Source organism: Amphibalanus amphitrite, unplaced genomic scaffold (assembly GCF_019059575.1).
Source record: "Amphibalanus amphitrite isolate SeventyFive unplaced genomic scaffold, NRLGWU_Aamphi_draft 001993F_arrow, whole genome shotgun sequence".
NCBI classification, from domain to species: Eukaryota; Metazoa; Arthropoda; class Thecostraca; order Balanomorpha; family Balanidae; genus Amphibalanus; species Amphibalanus amphitrite.
Window position 1 is genome coordinate 51,223 of NW_024883486.1, and position 15,522 is coordinate 66,744.

At 54.9% G+C, this 15,522-nt stretch overlaps 2 protein-coding genes across 2 annotated transcripts; one reads left to right on the plus strand and one right to left on the minus strand.

Moving 5' to 3' along the window:
• Positions 1-2,783: 2,783 nt before the first annotated feature.
• LOC122376043 (serine/arginine repetitive matrix protein 1-like) lies at positions 2,784-6,652 on the minus strand. Its single transcript, XM_043355708.1, has 2 exons — positions 5,495-6,652; positions 2,784-2,795 (listed from the first exon to the last, which is right to left on the minus strand). Exons 1-2 carry the CDS (start codon positions 6,650-6,652, stop codon positions 2,784-2,786), a joined length of 1,170 nt encoding a protein of 389 aa, XP_043211643.1.
• A 4,150-nt stretch (positions 6,653-10,802) lies between these two features.
• LOC122376041 lies at positions 10,803-12,379 on the plus strand. The gene is made up of 2 exons (XM_043355705.1): positions 10,803-10,906; positions 10,959-12,379. Exon 2 carries the CDS (start codon positions 11,312-11,314, stop codon positions 12,335-12,337), a length of 1,026 nt encoding a protein of 341 aa, XP_043211640.1. The 5' UTR covers positions 10,803-10,906; positions 10,959-11,311; the 3' UTR covers positions 12,338-12,379.
• The last annotated feature ends 3,143 nt before the right edge of the window (positions 12,380-15,522 follow it).

Genomic DNA, 15,522 nt, shown 5'->3' on the forward strand with positions numbered 1-15,522 from the left:
ATGAGGACATGGTGACGGCACCGCTCGTGGATGATGGCCTTGTTGACAGCATACGGCTAGTGTTAGCTGGAAACTGCCAAGCCTCAAGGCGTCTGTTGAGACTACTTGTTTGTTGATTGTGGGTATTGTGGGATGTTCTCTGCATGCATTGTCGCTTGTCGATGCTTAATACATTGATTGATTGATTGATTGATTGATTTGCACCTAGAAAATTTAGTGTACTTTAGGTTATATCTTCGTCGTCTTAAGCTTTTAAGTGTTGAAGATGCGATCGACTTGTTGGGTAACAAGCCGGCCATGATCGTGTAAAATGGCTTCATCGTAGATCGATTAGTTTCTGAGATATAACCGGAAATGTAAAAGTGCAAAACCTACCGCTTAATCTCGCGAGACCTGTACCTGAGCCCTGAGCGCGCCCATGTGTCGCCCCCAGGGCGTGTCGCCGGACGGTTCTGTGTGTCGGACTGAAACCTGAACCTGCCTGAGTGTTATGCTATGACTCCCCAGGGCGTGTCGCCGGATGGGGCGGCCGGCTACCGGGACGGGCTGCGGTGGACCACCAACGGCCACCCGCTCTCCGCCGAGGAGGTACAGAAGGTCGTCAGCCGGGTGAACCAGCTCTCCAGCTAGCGGCGCAGAGGTCAGTCACCGCACCGGGCGTATTGCACGGGGACCCTAACAGACGCCTCACTCCTTTCCCTCATCTCAGTTGTTCTTTCATTTTTTTATTATTATAAATAATGGAGATAGACCAGAGCATTATCGGTGCATTTATTAGGGTCATGTTACTCCAACGGGGTTGCGTTGTCGGCACAGTCCTGTCTGGTCTGTGTGCTGCGGCGATGCTCTGCCATCCGGTGACCCAACGCCACTGTCCGCTGACCGAGTGTCGGCTCTTTGCTGACCGTGTAACGTCTGTCCGTCAGGGTGGTGGCCGTGAACGCCTGTCGGACGGCGCCGGAGGGCAGCGCCGGCCGGCTGCTGTCACTGCTGGACCAGCTGCGACTACCGGACGCCGGAGCGCTGCCCGACTGGGGTGTACATCCTGGTATGTTACTGGGAGCGGCACGGTGTGTGTTGGGTGCTTCTGACGGTCAGTTGTAGTAACTGTTAGTTCCTCTACTGGCCACCAGGTGAAAAGCGTATTAGCTGTACAGCAATGTAGAGTTGTTTATTTAGGAACCAATTCTTCGACACCAGTAATGCGTATATTGATTCGGTAGCTTTCGGAAGCTTCTGCTCCCTTCGTCAGCCGTGCTTTAAAATGCATTAAAATACAAGACAATACGTCTCAAACGTCTCAAACACCTACCAAAATACATACCACCACGAGGTATGTATCCTGCTCACGACCAGTGAGCAGGAGACCGGTGGCCAGGAGACTGGTAAGCAGGAGGACAGACAGGAGACCGGTGAGCAGGAGGAGACTGGTGGACAGGGGGAGGACAATGGAGATAAGTGGGTGGTCAATCTGTCTGGGGTAAGCCTAAGTGACGATGAGGTCAGTGTGCTACGTAAAGGGCTCAATTTTGTACCGACGCCGACAAGCGTTCCAGTCGCGGATTTTGTTTCGGCGGTCGAAAGTGTGTGCCGTTCAGACGATGTAACACCGGATGTAGCGAATAGGCTTAGATTCGAGGTCACCAAAGCTCTCAATTCCTTCCGTCCCCCGCAAAGCAAAAATCTCAGTAAGGGGGAGTGGAAAGCGTTACGTGACCTACAAGATAGGCAAGATATTATGATTTTACCTGCAGATAAGGGTAGATCTGTATGTGTGATGACCTGTGAGCAGTATCAAAGTAGGTTAGAAACACTAATAGGGGATCACGACACGTACACTGAACTGGATAGGGACCCAACCGGTAGGTACACACGAGAGGTAAGGGGGGCGCTAAAGGACTTAGAACAACAGGGCAAATTGGACAGAAAAACGTATCTAAAACTGTACCCGTCGGACCCGACTCCGCCATTGCTTTATGGGCTACCGAAGGTGCACAAGCAGGGCGTTCCGCTACGTCCCATCGTGTCTAGCATAGTCAGTGTAACGTACCAGCTGTCCAAACATTTAGCTAGCATATTATCTCCTCTGGTAGGCAAGTCTGAACATCATGTCAAGGACACGGCGAGTTTCAAAGAGAGTTTACGAGATGTTACGCTCAGTGACGATGAGACCATGGTTTCTTTTGACGTCAAAGCGCTGTTCACATCGGTACCGACAGAGGCAGCATGTGAAGTAGCACGCCAGAGACTCGAAGAAGAGTTTTTGGATGAGGAAAGCAAGGTAAGAGCGGAAACAGCACTGGAGGTCGAGGATATCATAAAATTGTTACGGCTCTGTTTGGGTACTACTTACTTTAGGGTTAACGGAAAGTTCTTTAAGCAAAAGTGGGGCACGGCCATGGGGGGTCCAGTGAGCGTTGTGGTGGCCAACTTGTTCATGGAATCGTTCGAATCCAGTGCACTCCAGTCGTTTCCACACCCAGTGAAACTGTGGAGACGCTACGTAGATGACACGTTCGTGATCTTAAAGAAAGATCAGGTAGGTGAACTACTCGACCACCTCAACGCTCAGCACGAGAGGATTGAATTCACGCTCGAGGAGGAAAAGGAGGGATCCTTACCTTTTTTGGATGTAAAGGTACATAGACTGGGAGGGGGGACCATGAAGACCGAGGTGTTCAGGAAAGCAACTCATACGGACAAATACCTTCACTATGAATCACACCACAGCTCACAGCACAAGGCATCAGTCCCACAGACACTTTTCACACGGGCATCACGACTCACGACAACACCTGAGGACGAGGAACGCGAGACAGGGAAGATAGAACGGGCACTGGTGAGGAACCACTACCCAAAGCGAATGGTGCGCCGTATCCACAGGCGGGTAAAAAATAGAGAACGACTACGCATGGGAGAGGGTGGTGGTTCTGAACGGGTAGGCAGGGAACAGGAGGAGGACAAACGGGTTTATGTAAGCATCCCTTACATCCAGGGGGTGAGTGAACAGGTCACGCGCGTCCTCCGACCCTACGCGAAGGTCAGCACGAGACCTGCAGCGAACCTTAGTGCTAGGCTCGTCAAACCCAAGGACAAATTAGGGATCAAAGAGAAGGCTGGGCTGGTCTATCAGTATAAGTGCCAGTGCGGGGAACATGTCAACTCCAGCATGACGTGTTCCCAGTGTACCTGCATGTAGTTTCTTTATTCCTCAGCAGTTGTCATCCCCTTGGCGTTAGTGTTTCGCGTCTCTCAATTGATCACTCCCGCCTCTGATGGCTTATCCTGCTATACAGGGCCGGATATTGTTTGGAGCTGTTTGGACACTTGCGTCAGCGGCTGTGGCGCCTGACGGCCGAGCCGACGGCGTGCACAGCTCAGCTGTCTGAGGTCAGGGCTGCGACACAGCTCAGCTATCTCGGGTCAGGACCGTGACCTATGAAAGGACCCAGAGAGGGATCTAACATCGGTGACTCCCTGCTTAACCCTAACAATCCCCACTTTTTTGTCCGCGATATAAAAAACACATGCGGTTAGAGTACCTGTGTCGAATTAATTAACTGGTTGATAGGGACTGGTTGATAGGGATGTGTTTTTTTATAACTCGCATGTGTTTTTTTATAGCGCGGAGAAAAAAGTAGGGATTGTTAGGGTTAAGCAGGGAGTCACCGATGTTAGATCCCTCTCTGGGTCTTTTCATAGGGGGTCACGGTCCTGACCCGAGATAGCTGAGCTGTGTCGCAGCCCTGACCTCAGACAGCTGAGCTGTGCACGCCGTCGGCTCGGCCGTCAGTCGCCACAGCCGCTGACGCCAGTGTCCAAATAGCTCCAAACAATATCCGGCCCTGTATAGCAGGATAAGCCATCAGAGGCGGGAGTGATCACCGGAACGGGCTGCATGGTACAGGACGGGCTGGGAACACGTCAACTCCAGCATGACGTGTTCCCAGTGTACCTGCATGTAGTTTCTTTCTTAGGTGTTGTTTTTATCCGCTGGGACTGAGAGCTGTGCGAGTCCGACTCGGCTCCCGCGCACGCAGAGACACACACGCCTCGGTCACTCAGAGATAACTGTATTGCCCGAGCGCCCGAACCCTATACCGATCGAAGAGCCACCTAGTGGCACTGGACACAACTCTCACACCCCCACACCAGATCTGATGTTGTTGGGACGTAAATGAACATAAAGAACGCTTTGGATGCACGTTAAACACAACACGTGCAAACACAAAAGAACGACTTAACATTAACGTCTAGCACATCAGATGGCATCTCCCCCATCACAGCATCGTCTTCCCAACACCATCAGATTTCAGTTTCAAAATATTCGAATGACACGCCATAACACAAACAGATCATTATCGTCCCTCCATCTGTGACATACGGCGAACGAGCGCGAAACGTGCGAACGTGTGCATCATGGCTGACAGCCACGGACACCCATCACAACTGGCACACAAGCAGCCAGACAGCGCTGGTTAGATCTCTTCGATGAGTCGAACAGGTCGTCGTCTGATTCTGGATGACCGCCGCAGCTGCTGCCCAGGAGCGGTGTCGTTCCGCGTCGGTCTCGTCTCGAGAGCAGCCGCCGGGGAGTCCGTTGTCGGAGGCTCAGCATACGCATAGCGTTGGCGAAGGAAACGGCGGTTCCTTGTGAGCACCCGCCCGCTGGGCATGCGGATAAAGTAGCGTCTTCTCTGATGGTCCACCTCGGTGATCACACCACACCGATCCCAGCGTTTCGTATTGTGATTCTGCACTGCCACTTGACTGCCGACACGCAGTCCCGGCAGGTCTCTCGCGTGTTGATTGTAGCGCCGCTCTTCACTGTTCTTGAGGTCGCTCCCAGCTGCATCAGCTTCGTCAGCCGCCCGCTGCCAGCAGAGATCGAAGGCACGTCGGTGCGCTGGTAGGGTGTCCCTGATTGGCCTGCCGAACACGATCTGGGCCGGACTTCTGCCGTCCGGTCCCGGGGTGTTCCGCTGCTGCAGCACACCGCGTGTCCACCTCTCGACGTCCAGGCCTCCATCGGCGGTCCAGCACCGCCTGATCAGCTTACTCGCAGCCTTCACCGCCGCTTCTGCTCTACCATTGGATTGCGGGTAGTGCGGCGATGACGTGATATGTTCTATGCCCCACCGACTCAGGAATAACTGGAATGCCCTGGCGGTGAATTGCGGCCCGCCGTCACTGAACAACTTCTCAGGGGCTCCAGCAGTGCAAAAGACACTTCTCATTTCAGTGATCACTCGATTTGATGTAGCTTCTTTTCCCAGAGGCCTGCAGAACACCCAGCCAGAGAGTGGATCAACCACCACCAGGAAGTGCCGTCCTGCGTGCTGAAATAAATCAGCGCACAGGTGCTGGAATGGGCGACTGGGTGGCACTCTTCTGAGATATGTTTCTTTTGGAAGCGAGGGCAATTCGGTTTGACACGCTCTGCAGCCACGTGTGATGTTAGCAATGTCGTTGTCCATGCCAGGCCAATACATACGCTGAACCACTTGGCGTCCGATTCAGCTATCGACGCCACGCATTCTGCCGGGGTGTTTGATTGGTACAACTCCCGCTTGACCGACTGGTTCAGCTTTGTGAAGTCGACACACATTCGAATTCCTCCATCCTTCTTAGGTGCGATGACGATCGGCGCACAGTACTCTGTCGGTGACGTCACAGGCACTATCATGCCACTCTGCTGAAGTCGGTCCAACTCTCGCTTCAAAGGTTCCCGCAGAGCGAACGGAATGCGGCGCGGGGCGTGCACAGCAAATGGTCTGGCTCCTTCACGGAGGTTGATTTTGAATCGTTCTCCTGGCATCACCTTGATGTCGTCGCAGAAAACATCTTCGTAGTCCTTCAACAGCTGTTTCATGGGTTGCGGCGACGCGCCAACACCTGGCCGCTGAGCGTCTGATGACGCGCCGTCCTGCTGTAGTGCGTCCAGTGACGCGCTGAGTCCGCTGCTGATTGCGTCCAGCGACGCGCCGGTGCCGGTCCGCTGCTGTCGGGCGTCCGGTAACGCACCGGTCGGATACTGTCGGGCGCCTCGTGACGCGCCCGTCCGCTGCTGTGGTGCATCTGGCGCGCTGGTCCGCCCCCGCCGGGCGTCTGATGACACGCTGTCCTGCCGTGGTGCGTCCATTGGCGCGCTGAGTCCATCGTAGGTCCACTGAGAGCCCGGCGGCGCGCCGTCCCGCGCCCGCCGAGAGTCCGACGGCGCGCCGTCCCGCGTCCACCGAGAGTCCGGCGCCGCGCCGATCTGCGCCCGCCGAGAGTCCGGCGGCGCGCCGTCCCGCGCCCGCCGAGAGTCCGACGGCGCGCCGTCCCGCGTCCAAATAGAGTCCGGCGGCGCGCTGGTCTGCGCCCGCCGAGAGTCCGGCGGTGCGCCGTCCCGCGCCCGCCGAGAGTCCGGCGGCGCGCTGGTCTGCGCCCGCCGAGAGTCCGGCGGCGCGCTGGTCTGCGCCCGCCGAGAGTCCGGCGGCGCGCTGGTCTGCGTCGGCTGAGAGTCCGGCGGCGCGCCGGTCTGCGTCGGCTGAGAGTCCGGCGGCGCGCTGGTCTGCGCCCGCCGAGAGTCCGGCGGCGCGCCGGTCTGCGTCGGCTGAGAGTCACGCAGGCCGACGCTGTGCTGGGCGGCGGCCGCCACGCCACCCATCCGAGTAGTGCTCGCCGCAGCAGCAGCTCCCGTCGCTTCTGCGGAGTTCATCTGTCTCGGATAGTTCGCTGGAACAAGCCCGAGATATTTCGTGACGTGCCAAGACAAAATCAATCGTCTTACACCAGGGATGATGTGCACTTGCTCGACAACTTGAGCGGGTCCTAGGCTAATGTTTACACCTATCTGTCCGATGGCGCAAGTGGCGCGACCATCGACCACCTTGGGATGGACTGTAGGTGGTGACATACAGCCGCGTCCAAATCTTTCAGCGAATTCGGGGCCCGCCAGGCTGATGTCGGCCCCCGTGTCAGGAAGAGCGCGCACTTTGCCGTTACTTGTACCGCGCACAAACACCTCAACCGTGGGGGCAGACAGGTGATTGGTACCATGCACAGTGACTGCACTCATTTGGACGCATTCATCGCTCATATCCCCATCATCGAGTCCATCGTCACAAAATGACACAGTCTTCGCGTGTGCATACCTGTTCCCGAGTCTTCTGGTACACACTCGGCCCCAGTGGCCGAACTCACGGCAACGAAAACACTCACTGTCGAAAGCGGGGCAGGCGTCCTCCCCGCGGCATCCGTAGTAACCACAGCGGCGACAGGAGTCGTTCGGTGCGGCGCGCCGCCTGAACCCACCGCGGCTGGTGGGCTGCTGAGCCGAGGTTGGCGCGGCGCCAGGTCGGCGGCTGGAGGTGACGTCATTTGAGGCCGCTCGTCGACCTTGACCGCGCCCCGCTCCACTTGTGACGTCACAGGATAGCGTCCGCCGGCCTCGGCCGCGCGCTGCACCGCCCGGGGGCAACGGTGCCGCACGGCCGCGCGCAGCAGCCGAAACGTCTGGGCCGGTTGCGCCATCGGTGATGGTATAAGCATCGCGTGTCGCGCATTCTTCAGATCGGCAAATGGTGATTGCCTGATCGAGCGTAAGGCCGGGTACCGCACACAGACGTCTGATCACATCGGTATCTCTAATGCCGACCACGATTCTGTCACGGATCAAGCTGTCTCTGCAACCATCGCAGAAGCCACAGTCTTTGCTTAGATCCCTGAGACATGTTACGAAATCATCAAAGGTCTCGCCAGCATGTTGAGCGCGCAAATTAAACGTCCGTCTTTGCATCACTTGGCTCACCTGTCCAATAGCATGCCGTTCCAGGCGCTCGAGTATGACATCCAAGTTTGAACTTTCAGCCTGCGATAGTCCCATGTTCTCGACTATACGAATGGTGTCATCCGATAGACATGAACGCAACATTGCCATCTGCACCGCAACTGGCTGGGACGGCAGACCAGATAGCGTGCAAAAATCCGTCCACCGAGTCTTCCATGCTCTGAATGTAGCTCCTCGATCCACTGCTAAGTCCAACTTATCCGGCTGAGTCAGCTTGCCGAGCCACTGTCCTGGTAGCGCCACAGCGCCCGAAACACCGGAGACCCCATCGGGGTTGGACCCTGCAGGCTGCGCCATGTGCGAGTCCGACTCGGCTCCCGCGCACGCAGAGACACACACGCCTCGGTCACTCAGAGATAACTGTATTGCCCGAGCGCCCGAACCCTATACCGATCGAAGAGCCACCTAGTGGCACTGGACACAACTCTCACAAGAGCGTGAGATGATGTTTTTCGTACTACGCTGGAGTACGAAAAACATCATCTCATGTAGTTTCTTTATTCCTCAGCAGTTGTCATCCCCTTGGCGTTAGTGTTTCGCGTCCCTCCATTGATCACTCCCGCCTCTGATGGCTTATCCTGCTATACAGGGCCGGATATTGTTTGGAGCTGTTTGGACACTGGCGTCAGCGGCTGTGGCGACCGACGGCCGAGCCGACGGCGTGCACAGCTCAGCTGTCTGAGGTCAGGGCTGCGACACAGCTCAGCTATCTCGGGTCAGGACCGTGACCTATGAAAGGACCCAGAGAGGGATCTAACATCGGTGACTCCCTGCTTAACCCTAACAATCTCCACTTTTTTGTCCGCGATATAAAAAACACATGCGGTTAGAGTACCTGTGTCGATTTAATTAAAGTTTATTATGTCAAAGTTTCAAAGCATCAATCCGGTCTGCATGTCTGACTGCTCGCAGAACGGTTCTAGAGGCAGTGTCAGCGCGCGCGGAACGGTCCTCAGATATGTCCACTTTCAAGCGCGGAACGGTCCTTCTGCGCCACCAGACTCCTCTCCCTCTCCCCTCCCCCTGTCCGCTGGTCTATGTCAGACACCAGTACACCACTGACCTCCCCTACCCTCTCCTGACCTTCTCAGGTGCCAGCTGAGACGCTGGTCGGCCTACAGAACCTGCTCGTTCACCTGCGGGACGTCTCGGCAGAGAACGCGCACGTCTACCAATACCGACTCTGGGACGCTAAGAGGGTCAAGGTGGAGACCGCCCAGAACAGGGTATGTAACACAGACCGTAACACAAGCCGTAACGCAGGTCGTTACACAGGGCGTAAAATAGATTGAACACAGACCGTAACATAGATCGAACACAGACCGTAACACTGGCTGCGTACGTGCGGGCACTCGGCCGGCCGGAACTGGGCTGGATCCATTGGGCAATGAACAGGTGCTTTCTGTGACAGCGTCACCGCTGCAGGTCAGTCAGGGACACACAGACACTGCACCAGGCGCCCTTGTGCATGGTACAGGGCTCGCGGGTTTTAGCGGTAGGTTTTGCACCTAGAAAATTTAGTGTACTTTAGGTTATATCTTCGTCGTCTTAAGCTTTTAAGTGTTGAAGATGCGATCGACTTGTTGGGTAACAAGCCGGCCATGATCGTGTAAAATGGCTTCATCGTAGATCGATTAGTTTCTGAGATATAACCGGAAATGTAAAAGTGCAAAACCTACCGCTTAATCTCGCGAGACCTGTACCTGAGCCCTGAGCGCGCCCATGTGTCGCCCCCAGGGCGTGTCGCCGGACGGTTCTGTGTGTCGGACTGAAACCTGAACCTGCCTGAGTGTTATGCTATGACTCCCCAGGGCGTGTCGCCGGATGGGGCGGCCGGCTACCGGGACGGGCTGCGGTGGACCACCAACGGCCACCCGCTCTCCGCCGAGGAGGTACAGAAGGTCGTCAGCCGGGTGAACCAGCTCTCCAGCTAGCGGCGCAGAGGTCAGTCACCGCACCGGGCGTATTGCACGGGGACCCTAACAGACGCCTCACTCCTTTCCCTCATCTCAGTTGTTCTTTCATTTTTTTATTATTATAAATAATGGAGATAGACCAGAGCATTATCGGTGCATTTATTAGGGTCATGATACTCCAACGGGGTTGCGTAGTCGGCACAGTCCTGTCTGGTCTGTGTGCTGCGGCGATGCTCTGCCATCCGGTGACCCAACGCCACTGTCCGCTGACCGAGTGTCGGCTCTTTGCTGACCGTGTAACGTCTGTCCGTCAGGGTGGTGACCGTGAACGCCTGTCGGACGGCGCCGGAGGGCAGCGCCGGCCGGCAGCTGTCACTGCTGGACCAGCTGCGACTACCGGACGCCGGAGCGCTGCCCGACTGGGGTGTACATCCTGGTATGTTACTGGGAGCGGCACGGTGTGTGTTGGGTGCTTCTGACGGTCAGTTGTAGTAACTGTTAGTTCCTCTACTGGTCACCAGGTGAAAAGCGTATTAGCTGTACAGCAATGTAGAGTTGTTTATTTAGGAACCAATTCTTCGACACCAGTAATGCGTATATTGATTCGGTAGCTTTCGGAAGCTTCTGCTCCCTTCGTCAGCCGTGCTTTAAAATGCATTAAGATACAAGACAATACGTCTCAAACGTGTCAAACACCTACCAAAATACATACCACCACGAGGTATGTATCCTGCTCACGACCAGTGAGCAGGAGACCGGTGGCCAGGAGACTGGTAAGCAGGAGGACAGACAGGAGACCGGTGAGCAGGAGGAGACTGGTGGACAGGGGGAGGACAATGGAGATAAGTGGGTGGTCAATCTGTCTGGGGTAAGCCTAAGTGACGATGAGGTCAGTGTGCTACGTAAAGGGCTCAATTTTGTACCGACGCCGACAAGCGTTCCGGTCGCGGATTTTGTTTCGGCGGTCGAAAGTGTGTGCCGTTCAGACGATGTAACACCGGATGTAGCGAATAGGCTTAGATTCGAGGTCACCAAAGCTCTCGATTCCTTCCGTCCCCCGCAAAGCAAAAATCTCAGTAAGGGGGAGTGGAAAGCGTTACGTGACCTACAAGATAGGCAAGATATTATGATTTTACCTGCAGATAAGGGTAGATCTGTATGTGTGATGACCTGTGAGCAGTATCAAAGTAGGTTAGAAACACTAATAGGGGATCACGACACGTACACTGAACTGGATAGGGACCCAACCGGTAGGTACACACGAGAGGTAAGGGGGGCGCTAAAGGACTTAGAACAACAGGGCAAATTGGACAGAAAAACGTATCTAAAACTGTACCCGTCGGACCCGACTCCGCCATTGCTTTATGGGCTACCGAAGGTGCACAAGCAGGGCGTTCCGCTACGTCCCATCGTGTCTAGCATAGGCAGTGTAACGTACCAGCTGTCCAAACATTTAGCTAGCATATTATCTCCTCTGGTAGGCAAGTCTGAACATCATGTCAAGGACACGGCGAGTTTCAAAGAGAGTTTACGAGATGTTACGCTCAGTGACGATGAGACCATGGTTTCTTTTGACGTCAAAGCGCTGTTCACATCGGTACCGACAGAGGCAGCATGTGAAGTAGCACGCCAGAGACTCGAAGAAGAGTTTTTGGATGAGGAAAGCAAGGTAAGAGCGGAAACAGCACTGGAGGTCGAGGATATCATAAAATTGTTACGGCTCTGTTTGGGTACTACTTACTTTAGGGTTAACGGAAAGTTCTTTAAGCAAAAGTGGGGCACGGCCATGGGGAGTCCAGTGAGCGTTGTGGTGGCCATCTTGTTCATGGAATCGTTCGAATCCAGTGCACTCCAGTCGTTTCCACACCCAGTGAAACTGTGGAGACGCTACGTAGATGACACGTTCGTGATCTTAAAGAAAGATCAGGTAGGTGAACTACTCGACCACCTCAACGCTCAGCACGAGAGGATTGAATTCACGCTCGAGGAGGAAAAGGAGGGATCCTTACCTTTTTTGGATGTAAAGGTACATAGACTGGGAGGGGGGACCATGAAGACCGAGGTGTTCAGGAAAGCAACTCATACGGACAAATACCTTCACTATGAATCACACCACAGCTCACAGCACAAGGCATCAGTCCCACAGACACTTTTCACACGGGCATCACGACTCACGACAACACCTGAGGACGAGGAACGCGAGACAGGGAAGATAGAACGGGCACTGGTGAGGAACCACTACCCAAAGCGAATGGTGCGCCGTATCCACAGGCGGGTAAAAAATAGAGAACGACTACGCATGGGAGAGGGTGGTGGTTCTGAACGGGTAGGCAGGGAACAGGAGGAGGACAAACGGGTTTATGTAAGCATCCCTTACATCCAGGGGGTGAGTGAACAGGTCACGCGCGTCCTCCGACCCTACGCGAAGGTCAGCACGAGACCTGCAGCGAACCTTAGTGCTAGGCTCGTCAAACCCAAGGACAAATTAGGGATCAAAGAGAAGGCTGGGCTGGTCTATCAGTATAAGTGCCAGTGCGGGGAACATGTCAACTCTAGCATGACGTGTTCCCAGTGTACCTGCATGTAGTTTCTTTATTCCTCAGCAGTTGTCATCCCCTTGGCGTTAGTGTTTCGCGTCTCTCAATTGATCACTCCCGCCTCTGATGGCTTATCCTGCTATACAGGGCCGGATATTGTTTGGAGCTGTTTGGACACTTGCGTCAGCGGCTGTGGCGCCTGACGGCCGAGCCGACGGCGTGCACAGCTCAGCTGTCTGAGGTCAGGGCTGCGACACAGCTCAGCTATCTCGGGTCAGGACCGTGACCTATGAAAGGACCCAGAGAGGGATCTAACATCGGTGACTCCCTGCTTAACCCTAACAATCCCCACTTTTTTGTCCGCGATATAAAAAACACATGCGGTTAGAGTACCTGTGTCGAATTAATTAACTGGTTGATAGGGACTGGTTGATAGGGATGTGTTTTTTTTATAACTCGCATGTGTTTTTTTATAGCGCGGAGAAAAAAGTAGGGATTGTTAGGGTTAAGCAGGGAGTCACCGATGTTAGATCCCTCTCTGGGTCTTTTCATAGGGGGTCACGGTCCTGACCCGAGATAGCTGAGCTGTGTCGCAGCCCTGACCTCAGACAGCTGAGCTGTGCACGCCGTCGGCTCGGCCGTCAGTCGCCACAGCCGCTGACGCCAGTGTCCAAATAGCTCCAAACAATATCCGGCCCTGTATAGCAGGATAAGCCATCAGAGGCGGGAGTGATCACCGGAACGGGCTGCATGGTACAGGACGGGCTGGGAACACGTCAACTCCAGCATGACGTGTTCCCAGTGTACCTGCATGTAGTTTCTTTCTTAGGTGTTGTTTTTATCCGCTGGGACTGAGAGCGTGAGATGATGTTTTTCGTACTACGCTGGAGTACGAAAAACATCATCTCATGTAGTTTCTTTATTCCTCAGCAGTTGTCATCCCCTTGGCGTTAGTGTTTCGCGTCCCTCCATTGATCACTCCCGCCTCTGATGGCTTATCCTGCTATACAGGGCCGGATATTGTTTGGAGCTGTTTGGACACTGGCGTCAGCGGCTGTGGCGACCGACGGCCGAGCCGACGGCGTGCACAGCTCAGCTGTCTGAGGTCAGGGCTGCGACACAGCTCAGCTATCTCGGGTCAGGACCGTGACCTATGAAAGGACCCAGAGAGGGATCTAACATCGGTGACTCCCTGCTTAACCCTAACAATCTCCACTTTTTTGTCCGCGATATAAAAAACACATGCGGTTAGAGTACCTGTGTCGAATTAATTAAAGTTTATTATGTCAAAGTTTCAAAGCATCAGTCCGGTCTGCATGTCTGACTGCTCGCAGAACGGTTCTAGAGGCAGTGTCAGCGCGCGCGGAACGGTCCTCAGATATGTCCACTTTCAAGCGCGGAACGGTCCTTCTGCGCCACCAGACTCCTCTCCCTCTCCCCTCCCCCTGTCCGCTGGTCTATGTCAGACACCAGTACACCACTGACCTCCCCTACCCTCTCCTGACCTTCTCAGGTGCCAGCTGAGACGCTGGTCGGCCTACAGAACCTGCTCGTTCACCTGCGGGACGTCTCGGCAGAGAACGCGCACGTCTACCAATACCGACTCTGGGACGCTAAGAGGGTCAAGGTGGAGACCGCCCAGAACAGGGTATGTAACACAGACCGTAACACAAGCCGTAACGCAGGTCGTTACACAGGGCGTAAAATAGATTGAACACAGACCGTAACATAGATCGAACACAGACCGTAACACTGGCTGCGTACGTGCGGGCACTCGGCCGGCCGGAACTGGGCTGGATCCATTGGGCAATGAACAGGTGCTTTCTGTGACAGCGTCACCGCTGCAGGTCAGTCAGGGACACACAGACACTGCACCAGGCGCCCTTGTGCATGGTACAGGGCTCGCGGGTTTTAGCGGTAGGTTTTGCACCTAGAAAATTTAGTGTACTTTAGGTTATATCTTCGTCGTCTTAAGCTTTTAAGTGTTGAAGATGCGATCGACTTGTTGGGTAACAAGCCGGCCATGATCGTGTAAAATGGCTTCATCGTAGATCGATTAGTTTCTGAGATATAACCGGAAATGTAAAAGTGCAAAACCTACCGCTTAATCTCGCGAGACCTGTACCTGAGCCCTGAGCGCGCCCATGTGTCGCCCCCAGGGCGTGTCGCCGGACGGTTCTGTGTGTCGGACTGAAACCTGAACCTGCCTGAGTGTTATGCTATGACTCCCCAGGGCGTGTCGCCGGATGGGGCGGCCGGCTACCGGGACGGGCTGCGGTGGACCACCAACGGCCACCCGCTCTCCGCCGAGGAGGTACAGAAGGTCGTCAGCCGGGTGAACCAGCTCTCCAGCTAGCGGCGCAGAGGTCAGTCACCGCACCGGGCGTATTGCACGGGGACCCTAACAGACGCCTCACTCCTTTCCCTCATCTCAGTTGTTCTTTCATTTTTTTATTATTATAAATAATGGAGATAGACCAGAGCATTATCGGTGCATTTATTAGGGTCATGTTACTCCAACGGGGTTGCGTTGTCGGCACAGTCCTGTCTGGTCTGTGTGCTGCGGCGATGCTCTGCCATCCGGTGACCCAACGCCACTGTCCGCTGACCGAGTGTCGGCTCTTTGCTGACCGTGTAACGTCTGTCTGTCAGGGTGGTGGCCGTGAACGCCTGTCGGACGGCGCCGGAGGGCAGCGCCGGCCGGCTGCTGTCACTGCTGGACCAGCTGCGACTACCGGACGCCGGAGCGCTGCCCGACTGGGGTGTACATCCTGGTATGTTACTGGGAGCGGCACGGTGTGTGTTGGGTGCTTCTGACGGTCAGTTGTAGTAACTGTTAGTTCCTCTACTGGCCACCAGGTGAAAAGCGTATTAGCTGTACAGCAATGTAGAGTTGTTTATTTAGGAACCAATTCTTCGACACCAGTAATGCGTATATTGATTCGGTAGCTTTCGGAAGCTTCTGCTCCCTTCGTCAGCCGTGCTTTAAAATGCATTAAAATACAAGACAATACGTCTCAAACGTCTCAAACACCTACCAAAATACATACCACCACGAGGTATGTATCCTGCTCACGACCAGTGAGCAGGAGACCGGTGGCCAGGAGACTGGTAAGCAGGAGGACAGACAGGAGACCGGTGAGCAGGAGGAGACTGGTGGACAGGGGGAGGACAATGGAGATAAGTGGGTGGTCAATCTGTCTGGGGTAAGCCTAAGTGACGATGAGGTCAGTGT